The following is a 25,061-nucleotide window of genomic DNA, read 5'->3' on the forward strand; positions in this document are numbered from 1 at the left end:
GGAGGTGACTGTCCTCCTGTACTCAGCTCTGGAGAGTCCACACCTTGAGTGAGTATTGTGTTCAGTTTTGGGCACCCCAGTTCAAGGGAGATGTAGAGATCCTGGAGCAAGTGCAAAGGAGGGCAGCGAAGCTGGTGAAGAGCCTGGGGAATAAATCTGATGAAGAACAACTGAAGGAGCTGGGGCTGTTTAGTGTAAAAAAAGAGGAGGCTGAGGGGACACCTCATCACTCTCTACACCTACCTAAAAGGACATTGTGGAGATACTGATGCTGGTCACTTTTCACCGGTAATTAGCGATAGAACAAGAGTGAATCTCCTCAAGCAGCGACTGGGTAGGTTTAGATTGGACACTGGGGGGAAAAATTTCCTGGAAAGAGTGGTCAGGCATTGGAATGGGCTGCCCAGAGAGGTTGTTGAGTTACCAGCCCTGGATATGTTTATATGTCATTTGTATGTGGTGCTTGGGGATTTGATTTAGGGATGAACCTTGTAGAGTAGGACTAATGGTTGAACTTGATGATCCCAAGGGTCTTTTCCAACCTGAATTATTCTGTGATTATTTAAGGGAAGACGTTTCCTCTGCAGCATCCAACTTTTAGTTGAACTTTTGCTATCTCCTGCTACTATGAAATCATGAGGTGGGAAATAGGGATAATTGTACTTCTTCACCTGTGACAAGGTTCTCTAAATCTGACATAGGGACAAACAACACCCACATTGATGTTATGAATATATCATGGGATATGTTGTGTGATGTACTAAAACACCACACTCAAATGGAGAGACTATCTAAAGGTTTATTTAAATAACGCCATATAAATTTATGAGACCATGAATAGGTCAGCATTGCAAGTCATGATGTTTTGAGTGGGAGGAATCAGGACATAGATCTGCTCTGCAGTGCATTTTATTTTGCAAACTGTTGTGTGCTCATGATCACAATTCAGCTGATTTTCTCAGATAAGGTAAACAGGAGCACAAGAATACTTCAGAGCTCTTTTAACTGCTTGGCTCATCTCATTTTCAAAAGATTTGCGAAGAGTTAGCAGTTCACAGACAACAAGGAGCTAAAGGAAGGGTGTAACACAAGTAGATCCATAAGAGGATTCTTGCAGTAATCTTTGACATTTTGTGTGCAGTTGTAAAGTCCTAAGTATGAACAAGCTTCCCAGTAAGACAAGAGTGGCTGTATTAAATAAAATAGAAAGAAAAATCACAATTTTTAAGAACAGAAAAGGCAAAATGCAGTTAAAAAAATCTGATGTTATTGCTAGGTGAGAACAGTGGAGAAGCAGAGGATAGAGTCCTAAATATGGTCCTGAACTAATAACTTTCCATAGCCTGACAGGTGCTTCAAAAGAAATGCCAAACAAGCAGCTGAACATAGAACTAGGGTTCAGCTGCAGAGGAACAAGGTGGTTTTGTTTTCTTTTTTTCTTTGCTTTTTCCAGTATTTATATATATATATACACACCCCTATTGTGAATATATATGTATATAATATGTATATTCAAGCTAATAGTTTAATTTCTCACTTCAAAATATCTTGTTTAAAATTTGTGCTAAATTTCTTGATTAAAAGAGTTGGAACCATTCAGCAGCCATTGGAAATAGTCTGCCACTGGTATCTTCCAGCCATACCAGTCTGCAGTCTTTCAGTCTGCAGAAGAGAAGGCTCCGAGGTGACCTAATTGTGGCCTTCCAGTATCTGAAGGGGACCTACAGGAAGGCTGGGGAGGGACTTCTCAGGATCTCAGGTAGTGATAGGACTAGGGGGAATGGAATGAAGCTGGAGGCAGGGAGATTCAGGCTAGATGTGAGGAGGAGGTTCTTCACCATGAGAGTGGCCAAGCCCTGGAATGGGTTGTCCAGGGAGGTGGTCGAGGCCCTGTCCCTGGAGGTGTTTAAGATCAGGCTGGACGAGGCTCTGGCCAGCCTGATCTAGTGTGGGGTGTCCCTGCCCATGGCAGGGGGGTTAGAACTAGATGATCCTTGCAGTCCCTTCCAACCCTGAATGATACTATGATACTATGATACTCTGATACCAGTTCTGCAGTGTGTGGGTGGGAGCTAACAGCTGCCAGTTTGAAGCAGATGTGATAATATCAGCTGAAAGTGCTAACTGAGCTGTTGTTTGCCAGTTTTCCTTAATGGAAGACACATAAATTGTCCTTTCTCTTGTTCTTCCTTTGTTTCAGTACTGCATAGGTAGTTTTACTGGAGAAATACAAAAATGTGTAGTTCGTTTGATAGTTGAGTGTGAATGTTTTGGTTGTATTATTATTTTTTGTCCCATCAGAAAAGCAGCAGTTGTTTTTCATAGCTATATTCCTGTCATCATTATCATACTGGATCTCTGTGGATAATGACATGTGTCTGCCAACAATCTGTTCCCATGTGTGTGTGAAAAAAAATTGGGAGTCTCTTCATGGACCCTTTAAACCACACCTTGGCATTTTCATGACAAAAAAAAAAGTAAAATTCATAAGCAGGCCACTGCCCTGTTTATGAACTACACAATTTATGCTTCAAAATTTAATTTTCCTCCATCAAATAGCAGTTATGAATCATGACCCACATAAGCTGAGCTGTTGCTGTGTTTGTGTGCGTGTAGTGAAGGCAAACCTAGTAGCATGGCAGACAGATGCAGCATTTTTATATAGGTCGTATTACCCTTCTTAATTCATGTCAGTTTACTGTTAAGACCTTAGGCACACTCAGCCAGTCCAGGATAGTTTGTCTGCTGCCTTATTAGTGTGAGATTATTTCCCCCTTTAGCATTAATTAAATGAGATGCATTGATTTGTGCTGACTCTACAAAGCCCTCCATGGCTACAAGGCTTATGGCAGGGGATTAGAGAGGAGTATCTGTGTATCAGTGAATACTTTTACAACAGCTGCTAGGAGTATCAATGTGAAGTGAGGAATTTGATATTTAATTGCTCATGTGTGTGATAATAAAATCTCATCTGTTAGAGCCCACTGAGTCCAAGGTGTCGGTTAGAACTCACTGTATCCACTTGTATTTAAAAACCTTTTTTCACTTTCAATGTTCTAACCTGAAGCAATGCAAATTTACCAACAAAAAATAGCAAAGAGAGTGTTAAAATTTAATTGAGACTGTCTGTTGAGTGTTTAGTCTAAAATAAATATACTTCCCATAGGATATTCTATTCTAGCATGGTAGTAGGCTTAGGTTGTCCAATTGTTATTAGGATACTTTGCTGTTTTATAGCTGGTATTATTTGTAAGTTTGGGGGGGGGTGTTTATATATATATATATATACACACACATACAAAATGCATATTTATCTGGATGTGTGTGCCCTAGGAATATGCTGCCTTTGTCCTGTGCCAGAAATACTATCTTAGGCCTCTGCATTACAGTGCCACCATGTCTGCCCTGTCAACAGGACATCATTTATGGAGCAGTCAGCCATCAACCCAAAGACCTGTGGTTAGTTCACCAGAAACAGAACTGCTGATGCAGAAGATAGTTAGGCATTAACAATTGCTCTCAGGTTTTAAGGCTTTGAAGGGTAATCCTGAGAATAAGGAAAAGAAAAGGGGAGGGGAGGGGAGGGGAGAGGAGAGGAGAGGAGAGGAGAGGAGAGGAGAGGAGAGGAGAGGAGAGGAGAGGAGAGGAGAGGAGAGGAGAGGAGAGGAGAGGAGAGGAGAGGAGAGGAGAGGAGAGGAGAGGAGAGGAGAGGAGAGGAGAGGAGAGGAGAGGAGAGGAGAGGAGAGGAGAGGAGAGGAGAGGAGAGGAGAGGAGAGGAGAGGTCTTACGAAGTTCAATCTTTCTTTCCATAGCTAGGCAGATATATGGATTATGTTTCAGTGGAATGCAAATAATTTAATATTTGTTTGTCCTGGAAAATGGGATCCAAGACTTTTATATTTTCTTGACAAAAATAATGAATCATTGTCAAAGAACATAAACCATTCTGACATTGCAGTTTTTTTCTTGGAGATGTAGCATGGCATTTTAGTCATGAAAGCAAGAGCGTAACTCTGTCAGTGCTAAGGACAAAAGAGTTCATGTAAACACATTCTAAGATGTTCTTTATGTCTGAACCCTTGAACTCAAGCTCAGTCTGTTCTTACACATTGCACATTAAATTTGTGAGGAAAAATCTTGTATCTGCCTACTTGAGCTGCTTTGTCACTAGGCAAGGTGTGAGTCTGTTAAAGTCCTCCATTATAAATTATCCATCATAACTGTTAATGACTTTGTTCTAGGCATCCAGATTTTATAGCCTATTAGAAATGGAATAGCAAGCCTTTCCCTTTTAATAATGAGCTCAATTCCTACTCCCAGTGCTTCAAAGCCATTTGTTAAATTGTGGTTCAGTAATAAATCTTTAATGATACAATAACAATGTTCCTGCTTATAGTAGACAACTTCTCATTTCACAGCCTTGTGAAGTTCAGCTAATAGGAGCTGAAATAATTGAGAAACTGCTGCACTGGAAAGGAATAGGCCTTAAGAGATGGGCAACTTTTCCCAATACTCTTCCAAACTGTGCAGGGCCAGTGCTTCATCCCAGAGTACCCCAAGGATCATCTCTCCAACATCCCTCAGGTGCTGTGGGGAGAGGGAAGAGATGTGGAAAATGTGCAGTGAAAGACTTTATTCAAGAGGATAAACAGCAGGCTAATTATAAACTGCAGATGTCCAGAGAACGTACCTTCAGCTTGTACAGAGTTGGTCTAGTGCTTCACTGAATCTCCCTCACCATCACGCTCTTTTCCTCAGCTCTTCTCCACAGTGGCTTCACTGGTCTCATTTTTCCTTCTCTCTGCACTTGATGTGTTTCTACCTTGGTAATTTCTGGCTTGTTCTTTAGACATCGAGGTTCTGGCATGAAATTGGCTGCAATTATATTACACAACCTGTCTGTGTGGTATAATTGTGTGATATTCCACTATACAGGCAACTACACTCCCACATATGAGAGGACTTTACACTGTTTAACACAAGGGGCACCCCTTCAGGGATGATTAGATTAGAGACTGAAATTTGAAAAATGGTTTATTCATGTCCTTTTCGTATCAGAAACTATGTAGCTGCATCACCAGTCCCGTTTGCAGGTAATGTTTCTGATTTCTGTGTTTCTAGGTTTTCAATGTTTTTGTTTTTTTTTTCTATTTTACTTGCTGATTTTGTTACAAACACAAGAACTTGAAATTAAAAAAAAACAACCCACAAAAGCCAACGACAAAACAAGACAAAGTAAAACTCCAAAACTTCTCAGTGTTCTTGAATCTCTGCTTTCTTTGATTTGAGAAGTGATTTCTATGAACTTCCAGAGATTTAGTCATCCTAAAAGATATGTTGACATCATGCACACAGAAAGGCATCTGAGGTGATTACATGCTTCAGAGAATCTTCTCAAAAGTACCACTGGATGGGTAGCAAATAGATTGGGACAAATAATTTGCAACAAGTAATTTTGTGGGTTTTGGTTTTTTAATTCAGTCTTCTTTCTTGGCTAGAGATCTTTGTGCATGCAATTTGAAGTCTGCTTCTGCCTGAGTTCTAAGGGAGTCCAGTGGAACAGTTAAATGCTAAATTGTCTGTTGAGCAAAATAGTGAGGCACTTGAGAGGAGAATAAGTCAATATGACTGTGCCAAAAGCTTTTTTTACATCAACTATAACAGGGACATTCTAATTCTAACACTCATTAACTACAGAATGCAAATCAAAGGCTGCAATCTTTTTATTTCTTCCTTTTGTCCTCTATTTTCATTTGTGAGAACATTCATCATTACATTTCACTGTTTAGTCTACCAGAGTGGGCTCTTGAGAGTGTTGCATTCTGCTTCACTAAGATAGTACTTTTGGTAGGATATTTATTTCTTTTCACCTCTTTGTTTTCTATCCCTGTGCAGTATGTCTTCGCAATTCCTTTGAGTCTATGTTCTGAGCGATTTATTTTTCTCTTCCCTCTCCCTGTCTTTTCTTACCCTTTCCTCTCTCCCCCCTCAGTGCCTCTTTTGTCTTGTATCCCTTCTGTTGTTTTGACTTCTGACTCTTTGCCATGAAAAGTAACTTCACTTGTTTATTTTCTTTTCCTTTTGCTTGGAGAAAGCTTGGAAGCTGTGCAAGTCCTCTCTTGATCCCATTATTCTGTTCATGTCCCTGATCTATTTTTTTTAATCCAATTATCTTGGTATATAAATGGTTAGGCTTTTTAAATGGTTATCTTACATGATAGTAAGTGTTTTTCTCTTCACTCTTCAAAAATGTTTCATATCTTCTGAAGCTCCAAGCCCTCCTACCTTGTAAAGCTTCTTTTTATGCCTATTGTGACTGACTCCATACTCATTCTTTTCTTCATGCTTCTTTTCCATTCTTCTTGGCTCAACTGGTTAATTTTCCACATGCAGACTTTCAGACATGATGCCAGTTTTTTTCAGGAAATAGAGGAAGAGGAGAGCAACACAGGCCAAATATCCTAGAGTGAACATAAGAAAGAGCTATATGGTGAGCAGAAGCTCCCCCATGAAGCTTGTAGGATTAATGATCCAGTGTAAGATTGTAGTTCAATATTTTTTAATTATAAAGTGAGTGGGAAATGTCATCTGGCTCACTGCATCCTCTCCAAAATGTGTTGGCATATAAGCAAGCTTGTAGTTTTCCACCTTACAACTCTTCCTAAGACACTATACCTGTAATATGATGTTGTTCTGGCTTGATTGCATTCTATGCTAAATGAGTTTTAGTGGCTGACTTCAATGTATATATGTCACAGATAATGTGAACAGAGGTTGCTGTAGTGCTATGGTTTCATTTGGTATTTTATGGAATCACTTAACTATAGTTCAGTGTAATTAAAATGTTACTCAGTGCTTGCATGAAGTATAATGTAATTGATATCACGTCTTGTCTGCAAGATTGTAATAGTATTTTTAAACTTCTCGGAAAACATTCTCATTATCTCAAAAAAAAAAAGTCTTAATTATCCTCATTTGGATGAGCTGAAGGAAAATAAAGCAAAACAGTTTCTAATTTGTCAATCATTTTAGTTTATTATGTCCCACTCAAGCTTCTTTTAGTATAGTATCTAGTATTCTCGTGCTACAGTTATCCAAGTCCCAAAATATTATGACATCCTGGAGATCTTTTTCTATGACTGGGGCAGATTGGGAAGATCCCATTGAGATTAATTCAGGCACATTTAAAATAGCTCAGAGGTTTATGGAAGTCCTCAAAATAAAGTCTTCCTGAAGCAGCCTGTACTGTTTACCTACTTAAGGATGCACAGTATATTTAAACCAGCCTGAATTTGTTTCCTCTAGACATTAATTTCAGAGGCAAAAAAATTTAACAAATGTTAAGTGGCATAATTGTGTTATATGAGAAAAGTTTCCCCAGGAAAAACATAACCAAGATGTTATACTGAAAGTTAAAAGCAGCATTTCATAATCTTGAGTAAATTCATAGAGCAGTAAAATCTTCACTTAGTTCTATCAGACAACAAATGTCACTAAAAACTTACTTTTTGGAAGGAATTCTGTCTTCTTTGTTATCATCCATTTTCATTCAGTAGTTTCTTGATTGTATGAGTATATGGCTCTGTATAGCACCTGAGAGGGCTTGTTCACAGCTCAGTGCTAGTGAAGATGCAGAGTTTGATATTTATGCAAAGTTCCCTTTAGGATGGGGCTCTGAGATAGGGTGCATCTGATTTCTAGGACTCATTTGGAGATGTCAGGTAAAGTGAAATGTAATCAATTTTGTATTTACTACTATAGGACTATCTATGCCACCACTTCTGGTAGACAGTGATATGATCTTCAAAAAATACATTTTGTCTAACATAGTGTACCTTTCATACAGTATCACTGAACTGATCAATCAAATGGTGAGACACATTTAATAAACATGCTTGTAATTCAAGCTAATAAGGTTCTACCAACAGTAGTTTCACAGTGCTCAGATTCAGGATGTGCTCTGTATATTTGTTTAACTGTTTAGCACTTACAAACGGAGGAAAGTTTTATAGGTTAAAATCACCACCTGAATTTGAACATGAACTATTCAGAATCATAGAATGGCTTAAGCTGGAAGGGACTATAGAGATCACCTACTCCAACCTGCCCACCGTGGCTAGGGACACCTCTCAACTAGACTCAGCTGCTAAAGGCCTCATCCAACCTGGCCTTGAACACCCACAGGGAGGAGGCATCCACAGCCTCCCTGGGCAACCTATTGCAGAGTCTCACCACCCTCATACTGAAGAAATTCTTCCCAAGATTATATCTAACCCTGCTCTCCCTCAGCTTCAAACCATTCCCTCTTGTCGTATTGCTAGACACCCTTATGAAATCCTTCTTCAGCCTTCCTGTAGGTTCCCTTCAGGTATTGGAAGGCAGCTATAATGTCCCCCCGGAGTCTTCTCTTCTCCAGGCTGAACAACCCCAGCTCCCTCAGCCTATCCTCACAGCAGAAGTGCTCCAGCCCTTGGATCATCTTTGTGGCCCTCCTCTGGACTCAATCCAACAGCAATGTGTCCTCCTTATGATGGGGACAACAGAACTAGATGCAATATTAGAGGTGGGGGTCTCACAATAGCAGACTAAAGGGCAGAACCCCCTCTCCTGCCCTGCTGGCCACACTCCTTGATGCAGCCTAGGATATGATTTGCCATCTGGGCTGCATGAGCACACTGCTGGCTCATGGTAAGCTTCTCATCAATACACCCAAGTCTCTTTCTTCAGAGCTACTCTCAGCCCACTCTGTGCCCAGCACAGATTTGTGCCTGGAATTGACACAACCCAATTTGTGCATGGGATTGGCCCAACCCAGACACAGGACCTTATTACTACATTTGGGTTGTATTTTAAAACAAAAAAACTCTTTTGTTCTTTGTCTAAAACAAATCAATAGAAGAAATTAGAAACAGACTTGAAATCTTTTAAGTGTATTGATTATTTACACAACTTGTGATTGTTTGATATTGGTTGATTTTAGAATAGACAGAGTAATTTTACTTAGAAATATGAATTAAACAAAGTGCTAACATCAGCTCTGATGAAAATGATAATTACTTTCAAACTAAAAAAAAAAACCAAAACCAACCCTCAATACATGAGAAACATTTGAAACCATACCTAGAAAACTTTTTCCAATCATTTGAGAATGACCTTACCCAAATATGTGCTAATTCTGCAATCATGTTCATCAAATATTTTAATGCACTTTTAAGTGCCCCAAGTTTTCTTTAAAGTGAACATTTGCTGACAGTAAATCTGTTGCAGGTCTGACACGGGAAAGGGGATATAGGAGTTCATACAGGTCTAGGGTATAATTGTAGTGAAAATGCAGCACAGGCCAGCCTTTTATTTGAGGTTTTATAGCTTCCGCTGTAAATATTGGCATAAATGACACATATTGTAGAGCTATGGCATATGTTGCTTTTGAAAGAAAGACATTATCACTTACTCAGTGAATTGAGGCTTCATGCTACTCCCTGCAGACCATGTCATACCCCTTGCCAACCTCTCAGGACCAATGATGTCTCCAAACCAAACATCTGCTTTTCCATTCAGTGCAATTATTCAGTGTGCTACTGGGGGCAGATGGTTGTTAATCGGTAGATCATTAATGTGGCAGGCCACTCTCTCTTGCTAGCCTTAGAAAGGTCACAAGGTGTTAAGTTGCCTCGCTCCAGGCTGGTAAAATGCATATATTTCGATTCACATGGATTTTTGATGTATAACTGCAATTGAATTAGTTGATACAATTATGGAGGAGCTTTTAATTAAACCCTTTTCCCTTAAAAAGATAAAATACTGGGGGTTTTGCAGTCTTAAGCGTGATGCAACCAAGAGGTGGTTAGTGTCAATTACATTGTAGCTGTCAGAAAGTTTGAATGCTGAAATCTGGTGAGGGTGAATTCTAATCAGATAACAGTGAGGATGCTCAGCTGCTCTCTAACACAGTCTCCAGCTATATGTGTCAATTTGTTTCAGAATTTAATTTAGCCCTAATGATGAAGAAATCTCTCTATTCACACAGTCCTGTCAAGTCAGCCTTTGGATGATCTAAATGAAGTAGACGAGAGCTTCAGGGAGAAGTGGCAGAATGATCTGCTGAAGAGATTTCACTTTCTTTTCCATTCACACAGGTTATATTGAGGAAGCCTGTATAATTCCATGTCCCTCAGACTGCAAGCTGAGTGAGTGGTCCAACTGGTCTCGCTGTAGTAAATCCTGTGGGAGTGGAGTAAAGGTTCGGTCAAAATGGCTCCGTGAAAAACCCTACAATGGTGGAAGACCCTGTCCAAAGCTAGATCATGTCAATCAGGTAATTTGATTTCTACTTACATTATTGATACAGCTTTTTCCATCCCTCAGATAATGCTTTTAGCTGTATTGTTTGTTGATGCTGAGAAACTACATAACATAAGTGACAGATGTTGGTAGGAGGAGGAGTCTGTGTTGGCTTAGATTTGCTCAGTCAGCAAAGGGTTTTCCTTCATTAATTCTGCATTTGCAAGATCTTAGCCTGTTAACTGAGCTCCAGATTGGAGACAGAAAAACATTCTTACATGCAGATTGTGAAGGCCACATTTCTGAAGATCTCTTACAATGGATAAAATGTCTCATTACAGATGCTCAAACTGGTAAGATTCTTAGTGTCATTCCCCAACTATTTTAGATCAAAAAGCAAATTAAAACTTCTCATAACACACAGTATCAGCCAAGCATCCTTTAGTGTGTTTCAGTCAAGCTGGAGCTTGATCTTCCAGGTACACTTACCCTGGCACTGCAATTCCAGTGAGGAATACACCTCTGAAGTCCGTCTCCTGGATGGGTTGGAAACAATGATCTCAAAGGTCTCTTCCAACCTGGTCTGGTCCATTCCATTCCATTCCATTCCATTCCATTCCATTCCATTCCATTCCATTCCATTCCATTCCATTCCATTCCATTCCATTCTCCTTAGTTGTCCCATTAACCACATATCTTTTCCAGTACAGGGCAGCCTGGCTGCCCAGTCTAGATCCTCTTCAAGTGAAAGTAAGCCACAAAATATGATCCAAGATCACACTGGGAGTGCTTTGACCACTAATGAGCATTTAGTTTAGCACTACTCCAAGTCAAACCTCTGAATCTTGTTTGCTCCTATTTGCTTAAAAAGTTTTAGAGAGAAAAACATTCCTTGTCAATTAAGTTATGCTCTTAAGAGTTGATTTATATTCATATTACTGTTGAATTTAATTTAGTCTGCAGAGGCATGTTAAACAGCCACACTGCCTTCTCTGTAAATATTCAAAGATTGAAATTATTTAATATTTTTTTTTGCTGTCAGTTTACATTTACATTTGGATGTACTTAATGTTATCCTATTGGCATTTCACTAGCACAGAGTGAAATGACTTGTCGATCTAATTTTCTACTTTAGGGAATGTAATTAGTTCTAATTTAGAAAACAGCAAGTGTTAAACAGCAGCTAATAAACTAAGTTTGTGACTACTTTAGCAATATGCAACAAAAAAATAAGAATGAAGGTTGCTGGATTTGGGTCAGCATGTAAATATGCTTTAAATTGGGAGAAATGTGTTTCAATAGGAGAAAATTACAGTCTCTGCAGAAGGCTTTTTCCTTTTTTAATATGCATGTGGTAAGTAATAAGCTGCTATTTTTCTGCATCAAAGGTGATTTTGCTGGAGAGCTGTTAGCCACTTGCATGCGACGCTATTGCCCTCTACTGGTACTTCGACTTGAGTTTGATTTGTTGCAGTGGTACACGTGTGCTTGCCAAATTATAATAATAGATGATTCGAGATGTAATTATTGTGAAAATAAAACTGAAATATAGTGCTTCCACGTGAAGGCTGCTCTACAGATAAGATGGGAATGGTGCAGTAAACAGAGGCTGTTTCTTTCAGTTTGAAACAGGTTCAGTGTCAATTCAGAAACGTTCAGGGAATGCATGTGCATTCAGTTTTGAGTTATTTACTCTAAATGTGATGCACCATTCATTCATCTGGAAAATTACTGTCTCCTCAAAATATGGATTTCAATTATAGAATTAAACTTGGTTTAAGTACGTATTTACAACTTATGCCAAGAAGCATGTTATATGAATGCATAAAGCATAATGGTTAGAGTGGGACTTTGGTGCCCACATGTGGGAAGATGATGTGGAAAGGAGCTACACTGTAAATTGAGATCTGTGAGTTGCAAACTCTGAGGAAAAACTGCAAGGTGTTGTCTAGCCCATGGGTGAAAAGATGGGAGGCAGTCTGCTGGCATGTACACAAAAGGCTATTGCAAAAAAAGGAGGAAATAATAATATTTTTGATAGGCATAATGGATAGGATGTAAGGCAGTAGGCTTGGACTGCTGCAAGCAGATTTTTTGTTAAGGCTTTGGAAAACTTTATAGTGGTAAGGCTGGTGAAACACTGAAATAAAGTGCTCCGTATGTTTGTCAAGTTTTAAGAGCAATTTTCTCTCAGGGCTGATGTGTGTGACTGTACTTTGGAGGGGGACTGTCTCACTGAGCATCTTTCCTCCTGTACCACACATGCCAGGGTGACTCCCAAACCACAGTTCTGCTGAATGAAGCTTACTAGGACTCACTTCTCTAGGAAGAGACTGTTAGAGAAAATTACATTCTTCTCTTCATTGGCTCCAGGTGTTATTTGCCCTGTTACACCACCCAACTGCTTTGGCCTGCAGTCATAGCTATGAAAATGCCAGCAGAATCAGAACACCACTAAACACATGCAGTGCAATATAGCGCTCTCCTTTGTCTTTCTTGCAAGATATTCAATATTTATGCTTCTGGAAAAAGCTGTTGAATATGTGGGGTTTATGTAATTCTCATTATGCCAACCAGGGTGAGACATACAGAGACATCTCCCTAAATTAAGGCTTCTGTATTCTCATTTTGGAAATCATGGACATGAATAAACAAAGTAACACTTTCTATGTGACTACAAATTGTAGTCCAGCACCTTCCTGAGCATGCAATTACACCATCCATCTTTAGACCTGAGTTAATGCTTACATGCTCTAAATAGGGCTCAAATACGCTAGCCGTGGTGGTCTTCTGATCAGCTGCACAGTGATGTATCATGCTGTGTATGCAGGTTCAAGGCACTGGAGTTTTTGTGACTGGTGGTATTTTGTTAACTGATAAGCTACCAAACCTTCAGCACTCCTTTTCTACTGAACCAGTGTTGCTGAAAAGAAACCAAGGACTTTTTTAAGACAATGTCTTAGATTGTGTAGAAATATTAGTCGTCCTGCCTTGATACCCAGAATGATATGTGAAGTTAGCTCATACAAGAGAATTTTGAAGCAATGTGCTTGAAGTAATTGGTACATAATTAAGATACTCTCTGAAAGACTTAGGAACTTTGGAAGGATGAGGACTGCCAGTTCCTTTTATTCCTCTGAATCAATTGCACATTAAGTGCAGAAAATTGTTGATTAATGAAGAAGTCCTGTATACTCCAAAACTGCTGAAGAATTTCTTTTTTTGGAAACTGGATTCCCTACTATGTGAAGAGCTGGTGCTCATAATAGGCAAAAAGGGAAAACAGTTTTATCCTATCTTAGGGACTATGAAAGAAACTAGCTAATTGATGATCTCTTCTCATCAGCTGTGATTTATAAACATTTCTTCTCTACCAAGGGCAACTTTCTTACAAAAATTACTTGTGAAAGCAAGGGAGAGCCAAGAGCTAAATATTGGATAACTTTTGTTTGGCAGAAGTCATAGAATATTGCTTGTAATAAAAGCCAAATAAATGTCATTTAAATACCAATCCTTCACCCTAATTATTCTTTCTCTTTCTCTTTGTTTTTGCTTTGGGCTTCATGAAAATGCTTTCTTCAGGCTCAGGTAAGAGTTTCTAAAATACACATAGAACTTTCATATGTGCTTTGTGCTCGTACTCCAATATTTATGTGTGTCTGCTCCCTTTTTTTTCTAATGTATGTTTGGGAAAAAATATGGAACCTTGTATAAATTATGAGATAATATTTCAAATTTATATTAAAATCTAAACATAATACTAACGCTGCTACACAAATACATTAGAATGACTTCAAGCATCCACAATGAAAAGTGAAGTAAACCAGTTTATATTGGCATGCTTTACCTTCAGTTCACCCTCCTTTAGATATACAAAAACCCTCCAACTAACAACAGTAGGATGGAATAATAGAGATGTGAAGGATAGAACTAACGTTTTAGCAGAATTTTAGCAGCATTTTCCTAGAAGGTATGCTCTAGGAATAACCTAATTACAGCTTTTATGTTAGTTGTGTTGGTGTTATCAGTGGAGATATCATTGTATGGCCTCAGTGGCAGATTGAAACCAGAGAACTGGTCATTAGATGTATTTTCTTCTGACTTTTTGCTATTTCTGTAGTTTTCTGTCGACTATTTTATTTGTATTATTGCTACAGCCTCTAAATCATTGTTTACATTTGTTATTGTTCCCTTTATGATCACTGCTGCATGTTCATCTTATTTGTGTGCAACAAAAACTGACACACAATGGGGATTCCAGGTATATGAGGTAGTTCCCTGCCACAGTGACTGCAGCCAGTACATATGGGTTACTGAGCCCTGGAGTGTCTGCAAGGTGACCAATGTGGACTTGAAAGAGAATTGTGGAGAAGGTGTTCAGACAAGAAAAGTCAGGTAAGCCAGTATTGCTCCTCCTTCACTTTAGGGAATATTCACTTTCAGGCATGGCTGTGTTTAATTTGATGTAGTTCTGTGTAATGTAGAGTGTTAATTCAAGCCAGAGTATTCTGGACTAGAGCCCTGCCTGAAGTACGTCAGAATAGCTTAAGTGAGTGCATTTTGGCTCTGTCTATGGATATGGACTTTGATTCCTAGTTCATATAGTAATGTATACTCTACTCATATTACTGCAACACTGTAATGTATGATAATAGTGCTTTTCTGAATGGTGAAATGGTCCTCTTTCTACATGAAACTATGACTAAAAAACCCTTTTTAAGTATATATATTTGGGAACGGTAGTTACACTTATTGCAGGAAAAAGTGGCAAAAATGAATGAAGTGAAATAGAAAAATGCAGAAATCTTCTATTGTTTATTGAACCTGATCTTGACAATTTGTATACTTGCTCATAGAGCTCTGATCAAAGGTTAATTAAAGCTACCCTCACATGGTGTGGTACTGCAGCACGTAAAGCAATACATGGAGTTTGGGTTGGCTGGGGTTTATTTGTTCTGATGGCTAGCCACAAAGCAACACATAATTTGAGATTATAAATCTGAATAATCAAGCATAATGTGAATTCAGTTTGAAGGTCTAAAATGAGAGCTGGCACACTTACAGGATTTTGTTTGCAGTAGCACTGTTTCCTCAGTGTAAACAGTTACTTTAAGAAGGCCAAAGTCTTAATATTCGCTTGACTGTAGAATCATAGAATGTCTTAGGTTCTAAGGGACCTTAGATATCATCTGCTCCAGCTTCCCTGCCATGGGCAGGTATGCTTCTCAACTAGACTTGGCTCCTCAAGGCCTCATCCAACCCCAGAGGGGAGGCATCCACAGCCTCCTTACGCAACCTGTTCCAGGCTCTCATCACCCCTGTACTGAAGAACTTCTTCCTAAGATCCAGTCTAAACCTACTCTCCCTCAGCTTCAAACCATTCCCTCTTGTCCTGTTGCTAGACACCTTTATGAAAAGTCCCTCTCCAGCCTTCCTGTAGTATCCCTTCAGGTGTTGGAAGGCAGCTATAAGGTATCACCGGAGGCTTCTCTAGGCTAACCAACCCCAGCTCCATTAGTCTATCCTCATAGCAGAGGTGTTCATAGCTACAAAGTCTATGCATAACTGTTCTCACACAGTAGCATCTAAACAAATTCCTGTAAGAATACTCTTAGAATTACTCCAATGTGGAAAATCTAAATTCTTCAGTCTTTACTTTGAAAAACAGACTTCACCACTACCATGAAAACTAGAGGAAGGTAGCTAGCCCACCTAACTTTTCACTTTCTGTAACACAATACCATTAAGACACTAATTCCGCAAAGCTCATACATGCTCTTTCTGTCTCTCTTGTGTTTACGTGAGAACAGAGAATGTTTCAAAAAATAGTTTAGTCACAAAATGTTAAAAAAAATAAAAAATAAATAATCTCTAATGTGATGCAGTGGAAGAAACTGAGTATTTCTCTGTGTGTGAAATTCATAACAGCTTTTGTCTTGCAGTTCTGGAAAACCAACACAAGGCTTTTTATTTCCGTGATCCTAGACATATACTAGTTGCTTTTCTGATGACAGGTGGAAGAGATAATTTGACAATAGATGCTTCAGCATTGGAAATACTATAGAATGAAGACTGGCATTTTTAGCTTTACAAAACTAAGCATATTAATTCCTCATCTTAACCTCCATCTGCTAATTTAATATATAATAATTGAAAGCATTTGTGTAAATTAGGGATTAATACTAAGAATATAAAATTTAAAAAGGTTTAAGAGTTCTAGATGTAAAATTTACAGTGGCAGCATGCACAAACCAATGTCTAAACTGTAGATGTTTTGCATTATTCTGGCAAGGAGGTAAGCTGTTGTCAAGTAACTTACCTGCCCAGAAGCTCTCAACAAATCTCACAGGTAAGGCCCAACTATTATTAAATTCTATGCAATTCTTTATATGGCTGCCATCTGCAAAACCAAGGATTATTTTTGGCTCTTCATCTTTTCTTTGCTATTCATAGATCAGTTCTTAGCTCTGTTACTTCAGTTACTTCATGATTGTTATGTGCTGATAAATTGTTGAATGCTTCAGAGTACTGTGGAGTGATGTTGCTGTACAAAATCCATGGCAAATGCAATTTACGTGTGGTTCTTTTTTCCAGGTGCATGCTAAACAGTGTGGATGGTCCTTCTGACACTGTGGAGGACTATTTGTGTGATCCTGAAGAGATGCCACTTGGTGCTAGAAAATGCACATTGCCGTGCCCTGAGGACTGTGTTATGTCTGAATGGGGATCATGGTCTCGATGTTCTTTGGTAAGAAATACACTGAAGTGTAACATTTGTTGGTTTAAGAGGGTGCTTAAAAATATACCCATGACATACTGTGCAGAGATACTGAACTGAGCAGTGATGATGTGTAAGTGTCTGGTTTTATTGTCATCATTTGGGTCATTAACAGTTGGTTGCAAATTAAGTGTGCCACTATTTTTCATTAAGTGAAATTGTTCCAAAACGAAATATTATGTCCCCGGTGGTTCTTCTTCATTGTGGTTGAATAGCTTGGGCAATGGCTCGTGACTCTAGCTGTGAGCCTTCCCACAGCGGTGCAGTCACTGTACTAAAAATGTCACTGTCCTGATATGAACAAAATCTGTACATCAAGACAGAGCATAGAAAGCAAAATTTGGGTCACCTCTACCCTTCCTGCCAGTAATTTCAAGAATGAATGTCAAAACCACCAGAGGAGATACGGAAAATTGTTTCAGGACCTCCGAGTGTTCAGCCTGTGGTACACTTTAGCATTTAGAAAGTGAGTGTCTCAATATCCAGTTTGGAGGCGAACTAGTTTCAAAGTACTAGTGCTGAAATATGAACTAATTGGGAAACTACTGAGGTATTCCCAGGTTAGAGGATATTTCACCTTGGGTGGAAGCAAGATGGAAGAGCAGACTAAATTCTCTCTGAAATAACAAGGAAATGGTTTCTCTTACAAAAAGGCATGAGCCTGTTATTTCACATTTGAGTTTTGTAATGGGTTACTTGAAAGATTGTTATAATTAAGAGATACCTGAGTGCCAAGATATCAAAGCTGTTTCCAATCTCCCTTCCAAGCCATGCAATGGCAGTAGTGTCCGCGAAAGATCAGCTGAGTCTTTGAGACAACCAGATGAAGGAAAGTCTTGTCCTGCTACCACCGAGACAGAAGTCTGCACTTTGAACAAAAACTGCTTCCACTATGACTACAATGTGACAGGTATTTGTGGTGTAGGGATCAGTGACAGCCTGCCACTGTGGCTGACTTCCATTCAATTTACAGTTTTTTCAGTTTTCTTATCCAGAGGGAGTTGTGGATCTTGTACAGAAAACCGATTCAGGCTACTTGATCCAGATAAAATATTACTGGAGGCTTTGTAACTTGAGTGAGGTGTGCAATCTATAACTCCAAGGAATGTATTTTTCCAATAATTTTGTGATTTGCTTAAAATCCATGCAGATGAAACCAGGAAGGCATCGTGGCACTGACTACTTGCAATAGAAGTTGCTGTTTCCAATATTGCCTAGCAGCTGGGCTTTGTGAGCCGTTGCTTGTGATGATTATTTTAGGCCATCAGAATTAGAATTGGGTAGGAGACTGGGTCATTATGAGTTTTATCTAGGTGTCTGATGAATTCATTTTTTGCAGACTGGAGCACATGCCAGCTCAGTGAGAAGGCTGTCTGCGGTAATGGTATCAAAACACGGATGCTCGATTGCGTTCGCAGCGATGGCAAATCGGTTGACCTGAAGTACTGTGAAGAGGTGAGTGGGTGTCTGTGAGTAAGCTCCCTTCTAATGGTACTAATTAATGCTGAGCCAACTGAGCTCTGCAGCGTCTAACTCATCATCACCAGATGTTTTGCAACACTATTCATGGATTGTTAAGTACTTCTGAAATGAACTGTGCCATCAACAGTGATTTTGAGACAATTTCCTTCAGTTACTTTTAAGTGCCTCCATGAACGTATGCTAATTATTATGTCCTGAAGGAAATTACTTAGAAACAATAATTAATAAAGCAGAATAAAGGTAATAAATCTTCATCAGAACACTAATCATCATTTTAATTTGATACATTTTCTGCGTGGGGCCTTGGACAGCTGCCAGTATCAATCATTTACTCAGTGCATTGGAAAACACTTCCCACGTGTCACTCTGCAGCTGGGCTGAATGCTAACTTCGTGTATCCAGCTGTGCAATGCAAAAGATACCCAAGCAAGTGTGCATGAATGCAACGTTAGATAGAAATTTATAGAGAGAAGTAGCTAGCAGGCAGGAGCCCTTCAGTTTTGAAAGAACCATTTTGCAAAAGTTCAAGCTCACTTCAAATTTGACAGCACTGCTTTTCTGACATTCTGTATGTTGGTCTTAATGTTTTCAATTGCAGGGAGATAGTAATGTGAAGGAAAATGGGAAGAGAGGGCAAATGCAAAATTAAGGGCAATCTTCCATGTCTTTCTGGTTTCCCTTATCACACTGACATTAGAAAAAAATAACTTGCAATGAAGGACTAAGGTGGAGTAACCTTCACAGCAGCTTTGGTACCAACACCTTTTTCTGTTGGACTTTCTTGGCTTAGAAGCTGCTCTTTAGGATTTGCCTATAGAAGAGAGCCTCATCAGAAGTGGAATAAGTAAGGAAATTGATCATGTACTTTGGACTATAGTTTTGCAATGGTACATCTGACCTGATTAGAGTTCTCAAACTCCCTCAGACATCCTGGATTCCTGAATTTGTAAGTTCTTAACAAAGGCAGGAAGTTTCAGCTGAGGTGGGTCCCCTACTTCTGTCCCAAAATCATCCTTCACTCATAGCTCCTGGGTTTATAATTAAACCTATTAATTTGATCATTTATGTCTCAGGAAAAAAATCAAGATCTGGCTACCTACCAGCAAGTTTCTGTGAAATTAACAGGGGAATGCATTGATGCATTCTGTTAATATTTTAATGCATTAGGACAACAACAAGAAATATTGACTCTTGGGCTGTTTGTAAGAGACTGCAACATTGATTGATATGCATACCACAACATGACAAAAAAAATATCCATTCACATGAATATTTCAACAGGAAAATGTATCCTTTATTAGATTTAAGGGGGAATATATTTCTTTTCCCATAAACCCAAGAAATTATTCCTGTTATTAACTAAGTATTTGAGCAACAGAACATGATGACATTTTACACTGAAATTTCATTGCAGTAAACCTCAGGAGCCTCCTGAGTTAAAAAATTAAAGTTTATTACTCAGAGAAATAATTAGGGTTACAAGATAGTATCTCAAAAGCTACTTGCTATAAATGACTGCCCAACAGACATCTCTGCAGTGAGGTCATGGCATTATCAGCAACCACTGTGATAGTCTTATTTGCCCTTTTGATTTACTAGACCATGTTAGGAACGTGGAGATACAGAGAGAGCTTTCCTCTAGAAAGCTCTGATCCACTCTAGTTATACTGTTAAGACTATTTGTTGAATTATGGATGTGTAAGAAGTGGTACAATAAGGTCAGAGGCTGATCCAATAACTGTGAAGAGTAAAACCTGTTAGCCTGATTAACATAAAAGCTGAGCCGTTCAGACCTTACCAGACCCTTCACTCTGAAGATGTGACTTTCCAGGTCATAAGAGGAGAATATTGAAGAAACTATCAAAATAGCAAAACTGTGCACTTCTTGCTAATCTAATCACAGGTGTTCCTTCAGAGTGGTTGGTTTAGGTTTTTTTTTTATTGTTTGTTGTTTTTGGGTTTTTTTGCTATGTTTTTGCATTGCAAGGGCACTACAACAAGATTAAGTGAAGTTCAAATTAAGGCTCATGTGGGTAGAACAGCTGCTGATATGAGAAAGATGAAATAACTTTGTAATGATTGAGGTAATAGAATTTCCCCTGGGCTATCATAAAACTTTATAGTAGATGTATGAATAAAACAAAATTTTTTTGGGATGAGTTTATGTGTAGGTACTTTACAGAAATGTGGTTCTTACTATCATATGCATATATAGCTAAATCTATCCTGATCCCTATGAAATAAAGACACCTGACTGAGGTGTCAGCTCCTATACAATATGTGATTCAAGAAACTAATGAAAGCCATATGTAAAAAAAATAATTCTTCATACTGTCTTTTTTGGGCATCACTGTCCACAGATAAGAACATCAACATAGTTAAATATTAACAGCCCCTGTGTCCGGGTTTTCTAATATGTCTGTATGAACTTGTGTTTGTTTCAGTCAATGAGCTCAAGAAGCTACCCAGTCATCCTGATTACTGCCAGGATAAATCAATTCCTAGAGCTTATTTCCTAGTCCTTGTTATGTTGACAGAGTTCCCTGCAAACTCTCAAGACACAGTAATACTGCATTGCTTGGTCTCTAACTCTGTAAAATTAGCACATCACAAGAACTTGGCTCATCTTTTGCTTGAGTGTTTTAAAATCAAATCAGCTAAAGCAGGCTGGTCCTGGTCATATTCATATTTATGGGGTTGTTTTGATTCATTTACCATTGATTAAAGATCAGCAAAGCCCAGAAACCAGCAGTTTAGTCTGCATTAGAAAGCAAACTTTTCTCTTTTATTGGCAAATAGTCTGCTTGTCAGATTACATGATTAGCCTCCAGCAGAGGTTAATCTGCAAACATTCCTATAAACAAATACAGATACATTTTGTGGATCACAGGGTTTACAGAGCATGCTGCTCTGCCAGCCTGCTGTCCCTGGCATGTGCGGCTGGGATAACCCCTCCACTACTTGCCATTCTTTAATCAGAAACCACAACTCATCCCGAACAGGCTCTTTCAGGTAAGAGAGCCATTGAACAAACTTCCAAACATTTCCTAAAATCCTTAAAGTAAATTGTGGTTCATCAGTTCATGGAAGGATAGGGATGTGGGAAAGGAGTATGTGATTAATATCAAATTGCAGCCTGCCAATCATTTCCCCCATCTATTTCAGCAGCACCTCAGTATCTAAGACATGCCAATGGCAAACTACTGTCAGTAATCTGGCCTGCAGCTTTCTCTTCTTCACCTCTAATATCTCTCTTGAGCTTTTCCTTCTCTAGCTGCCAAAGTCTAGCTGAGAAGGCCAGTCTTGAAAGAGAGCAGTTGTGTTTCTATAATTGGCAGGAATCAATTCAGTAGGCTTTAAAGTCTTTGCTTAGAAGATTTTACCCAAATATAGACATCAGAGATGGTTCTCTAGTCTCTTAGTTATCCAAATTCCAGATTATCCAAAGGTTTCAGGTGTTGCTTGTGTGCAATAGCTGGAGAAATAAGGTTATGCTGTACCACAGAGAAAAGCCAGGAACTTGTTCTTTAATGCATAAAACAAAGGTCTCAAACCTCATTTGTCTCAGTAAGTGGTATTGCACATTTAAGACTTGGTGAGTCTATCAGGGTGAGACATTTCCAGTACTTGTAGTTTATTTATGAAGGACACATTAATGTTGTGCCTAATTATTGCTTTAAGCTTGTATTTAGTAGGAAATAGTGGATTTAGTTCCTCTTTAAAGTCTTAACTGCTGGGTTTATTGTCATTAACTTTTCCAGACATTAAAATGAATAGGTTTTAAAATGTCTCCTTTGCCTTTTTTATTTACCAAAAATATATCTACAACATTCTGGGATTCTGAAAGGCCTCAATGATGACCAAGACCCATCATTGAGACCCAGTGAGCAGGAGTCTTTTATGCTGGGAAACTGAAGATCTGCTCATGCTGGCAGGATTGATTTTCTTTCATGTTTTGTAACACATACACTATAACTGACCCACCCTTTTAACTCATTTTGAAGCTGTGCAGGCTGCAGGGATTATTGTCTTGCTAATACTTTGCCAATGCTTAAATTCCATCTTGCCTTGTACACTCTCATGTGTGTTAATGAGTTTATCTCTTTTTCTTCCTTGGATGAGAAAAACCTGGAGCATGGGCGTTTATAAGGACATGGAAATGGTTTTACAGAGTCAGACCATAGGCCCACGTAGCCACTGCACTGTCTCTAATCGTGACCATAGAATTCTCCCTTCCCTTGTTTGAGGACCTCCATTTATAGGCTCTAATTTAGTTTAAAATTTGATAGAAATGAGATTTAAGCATGTATTTAAAAAGCAGAATATGCGATAGGACTGTCTTGATCTAGTTGAGGATGTCCCAGCTTACTGGGACTAGATGACCTTTGGAGATCCCTTCCAACCCAGACCATTCTGTGATGTGAGATTTTTAAATGTTCTAATTGCTCTACTTTGCTTGTCTCAGACTCACCATGTCCAAATGCATGCCTTGCAGCAGTGACACAAACCACGTGTTGCATGCTGACCATTAAATGTTTTCTTTTAGCTTGGTTTGGAGAAGACATGGCAAATGAATACGTCCTGTGTGGTGGAATGTCCTGTGAACTGCCAGCTCTCTGACTGGTCCCCTTGGTCTGAGTGCTCTCAAGCATGTGGCCTTACAGGTCAGTGTTCACCTTTGGCATATTTCAAAAGCTGGAAATTTTTAACACTTATTTCATTTTTAAGCAAAGACTGAGCTTTTAAAATTTACTTCAATTTTCCTACTAGGCAAGAAGTTGGAAGTAACTGCTGCTTCTGAATAAGTATTAAACCCAGTGCTCACAAAGCTGAACTGCTTTTGTGCACCCATGCAAATACTCATAAAGTTGAGGAAAAATTGTTTGTAAGAATTATGCTTGTTGGTTTGGGTTTTTTTTTGTGTCTCCATTCGTTTCAATAACATTTTTTTTTCTGCTGTGACATCTCAGCTGGAACAGTTGTAAATCAAGAATGATGGAGTCTCCACTTGGCAAACATCCCTCTATCTAGCTGCAGTGAACACAGCTGTCTAGGAGACTGATATAGTTCTGCACCTGCATTGTGGCTTGTGTAGCTTGCCATCAGCAGAACATTCATGTCATGATCATTAGGATCTTAAATTCCAGATGCATCAGATTGAAATATGGAATTAAAGATGAAGTGGTTTGGCCAGCTAACACCAGGTGTTATGTGGGTAAATCAGTGTAGTGTGTCGGTTCATTATAATCCTTGGCATCCAAGCTTAAATACATATCTTTCTTATTTCAGACTTCATTCATACATTAGTTTAGATATAGATTAAAACACCACAGCTGTGTTGGTTTTCTGGAAACCTTAGCAAGTTACCAACTCTACGGCAGCCACTTTATCACTACTTCTGGCACACAAAAAACTCTTCAGTTATAGAATGAAGATGAAAGACGCAAGAATTGCCAAAGGGATAAAAATATCTTTCTGTTTGTATTTATAGGAATATTAGAAATAAAATCTGTATCTCAGTGATGCTGGGCAGTATGTTACTCGTGGTTGAAGTTGAATAAGCCGTTTGTATTTTAATTTTCTTTGGGAATGAGTGAAGAATCCTCCATCTCCTGCAAAATCTGCATGTCGTTATCCAGACAGACTGAGGGAAAGTTGCAAGCTGTTGGTTACTAGCGTTAATCATGGAGAGATGATTTCGTGTTAGGGAAGAACAGAATGTTTGCCTCTTGTAGCAGCAAACTGCAGATGAGGAGCTGGAATCTTCGCTGAGTTGCCACAGACATATTGTCACATTCAGAAAACATTTTCTCCCAGGCTTCTAAACTAGGAAATTGCTACTTTTGTTTGCTATTTCAGGAGCAATCTGAAATCCTCATCATATATCCTCCTGCACTTCTTGCAGTACAAACAAATAATAAAGTGTCAGACTTAGAAAATATAAATCCACGTAACAGACAAGAGCCAGCACATCTAATTTAAAATACAATATCTCAGATGTGGAAAAAAGGACTTTATTCAAACACAACACTTTTAACCAAAAGAGAACCGTCTTGAGGAACAAGTCAGTGTAACTATTTTGGTTCTTGTTATATTGCTTCTTATTTACAGGAAAAATGATCAGAAGAAGGACCATAAATCAGCCATTTCAGGGTGATGGGAGGCCTTGTCCATCTCAGATGGAGCAATTCAAACCCTGTCCAGTAAAGCCTTGTTACCGATGGCAACACAGTGCATGGTCTGCATGTAAAGTAGAGGTAAAAATCCATATGGATCTCTGAGGTTCTGGATCTTGTCTATCTAGGTATATTTGTGATATGCACAGATACCTGCTTCATAACACCATAAAGAATTTGCTTCCACCTCTTTTATCCAAACCCTAAACATTTATTCTTAGAGCTCCTATTCCTCAAAAGATACAGCAATGTCCTACAGATGTTCAAAGTATAATTGCAAAATTTGGTACCTGAGTAGCATCTTTGTTGATATTTGTATTCCTTCCATTGTGAAAGAATATCTG

The 25,061-nt window shown here is 38.8% G+C and overlaps 1 protein-coding gene across 1 annotated transcript in view; it reads left to right on the forward strand.

Annotated features, from left to right (window-relative positions):
* Positions 1-25,061, forward strand: part of THSD7A (thrombospondin type 1 domain containing 7A) — a 307,882-nt gene that overhangs the window by 264,419 nt on the left and 18,402 nt on the right. Inside the window, exons 18-25 of the mRNA XM_068152522.1 lie at positions 10,137-10,315; positions 13,864-13,869; positions 14,543-14,676; positions 16,876-17,029; positions 17,828-17,969; positions 18,399-18,514; positions 23,088-23,205; positions 24,653-24,798. Coding sequence (XP_068008623.1) covers positions 10,137-10,315; positions 13,864-13,869; positions 14,543-14,676; positions 16,876-17,029; positions 17,828-17,969; positions 18,399-18,514; positions 23,088-23,205; positions 24,653-24,798 — 995 coding nt within the window. The remainder of the gene's footprint in view (positions 1-10,136; positions 10,316-13,863; positions 13,870-14,542; positions 14,677-16,875; positions 17,030-17,827; positions 17,970-18,398; positions 18,515-23,087; positions 23,206-24,652; positions 24,799-25,061) is intronic.

The sequence above is a fragment of the Melanerpes formicivorus genome, unplaced genomic scaffold, assembly GCF_026170545.1.
Source record: "Melanerpes formicivorus ecotype bairdi unplaced genomic scaffold, bMelFor1.0.p_v2 SCAF_23, whole genome shotgun sequence".
Taxonomy (NCBI): Eukaryota; Metazoa; Chordata; class Aves; order Piciformes; family Picidae; genus Melanerpes; species Melanerpes formicivorus.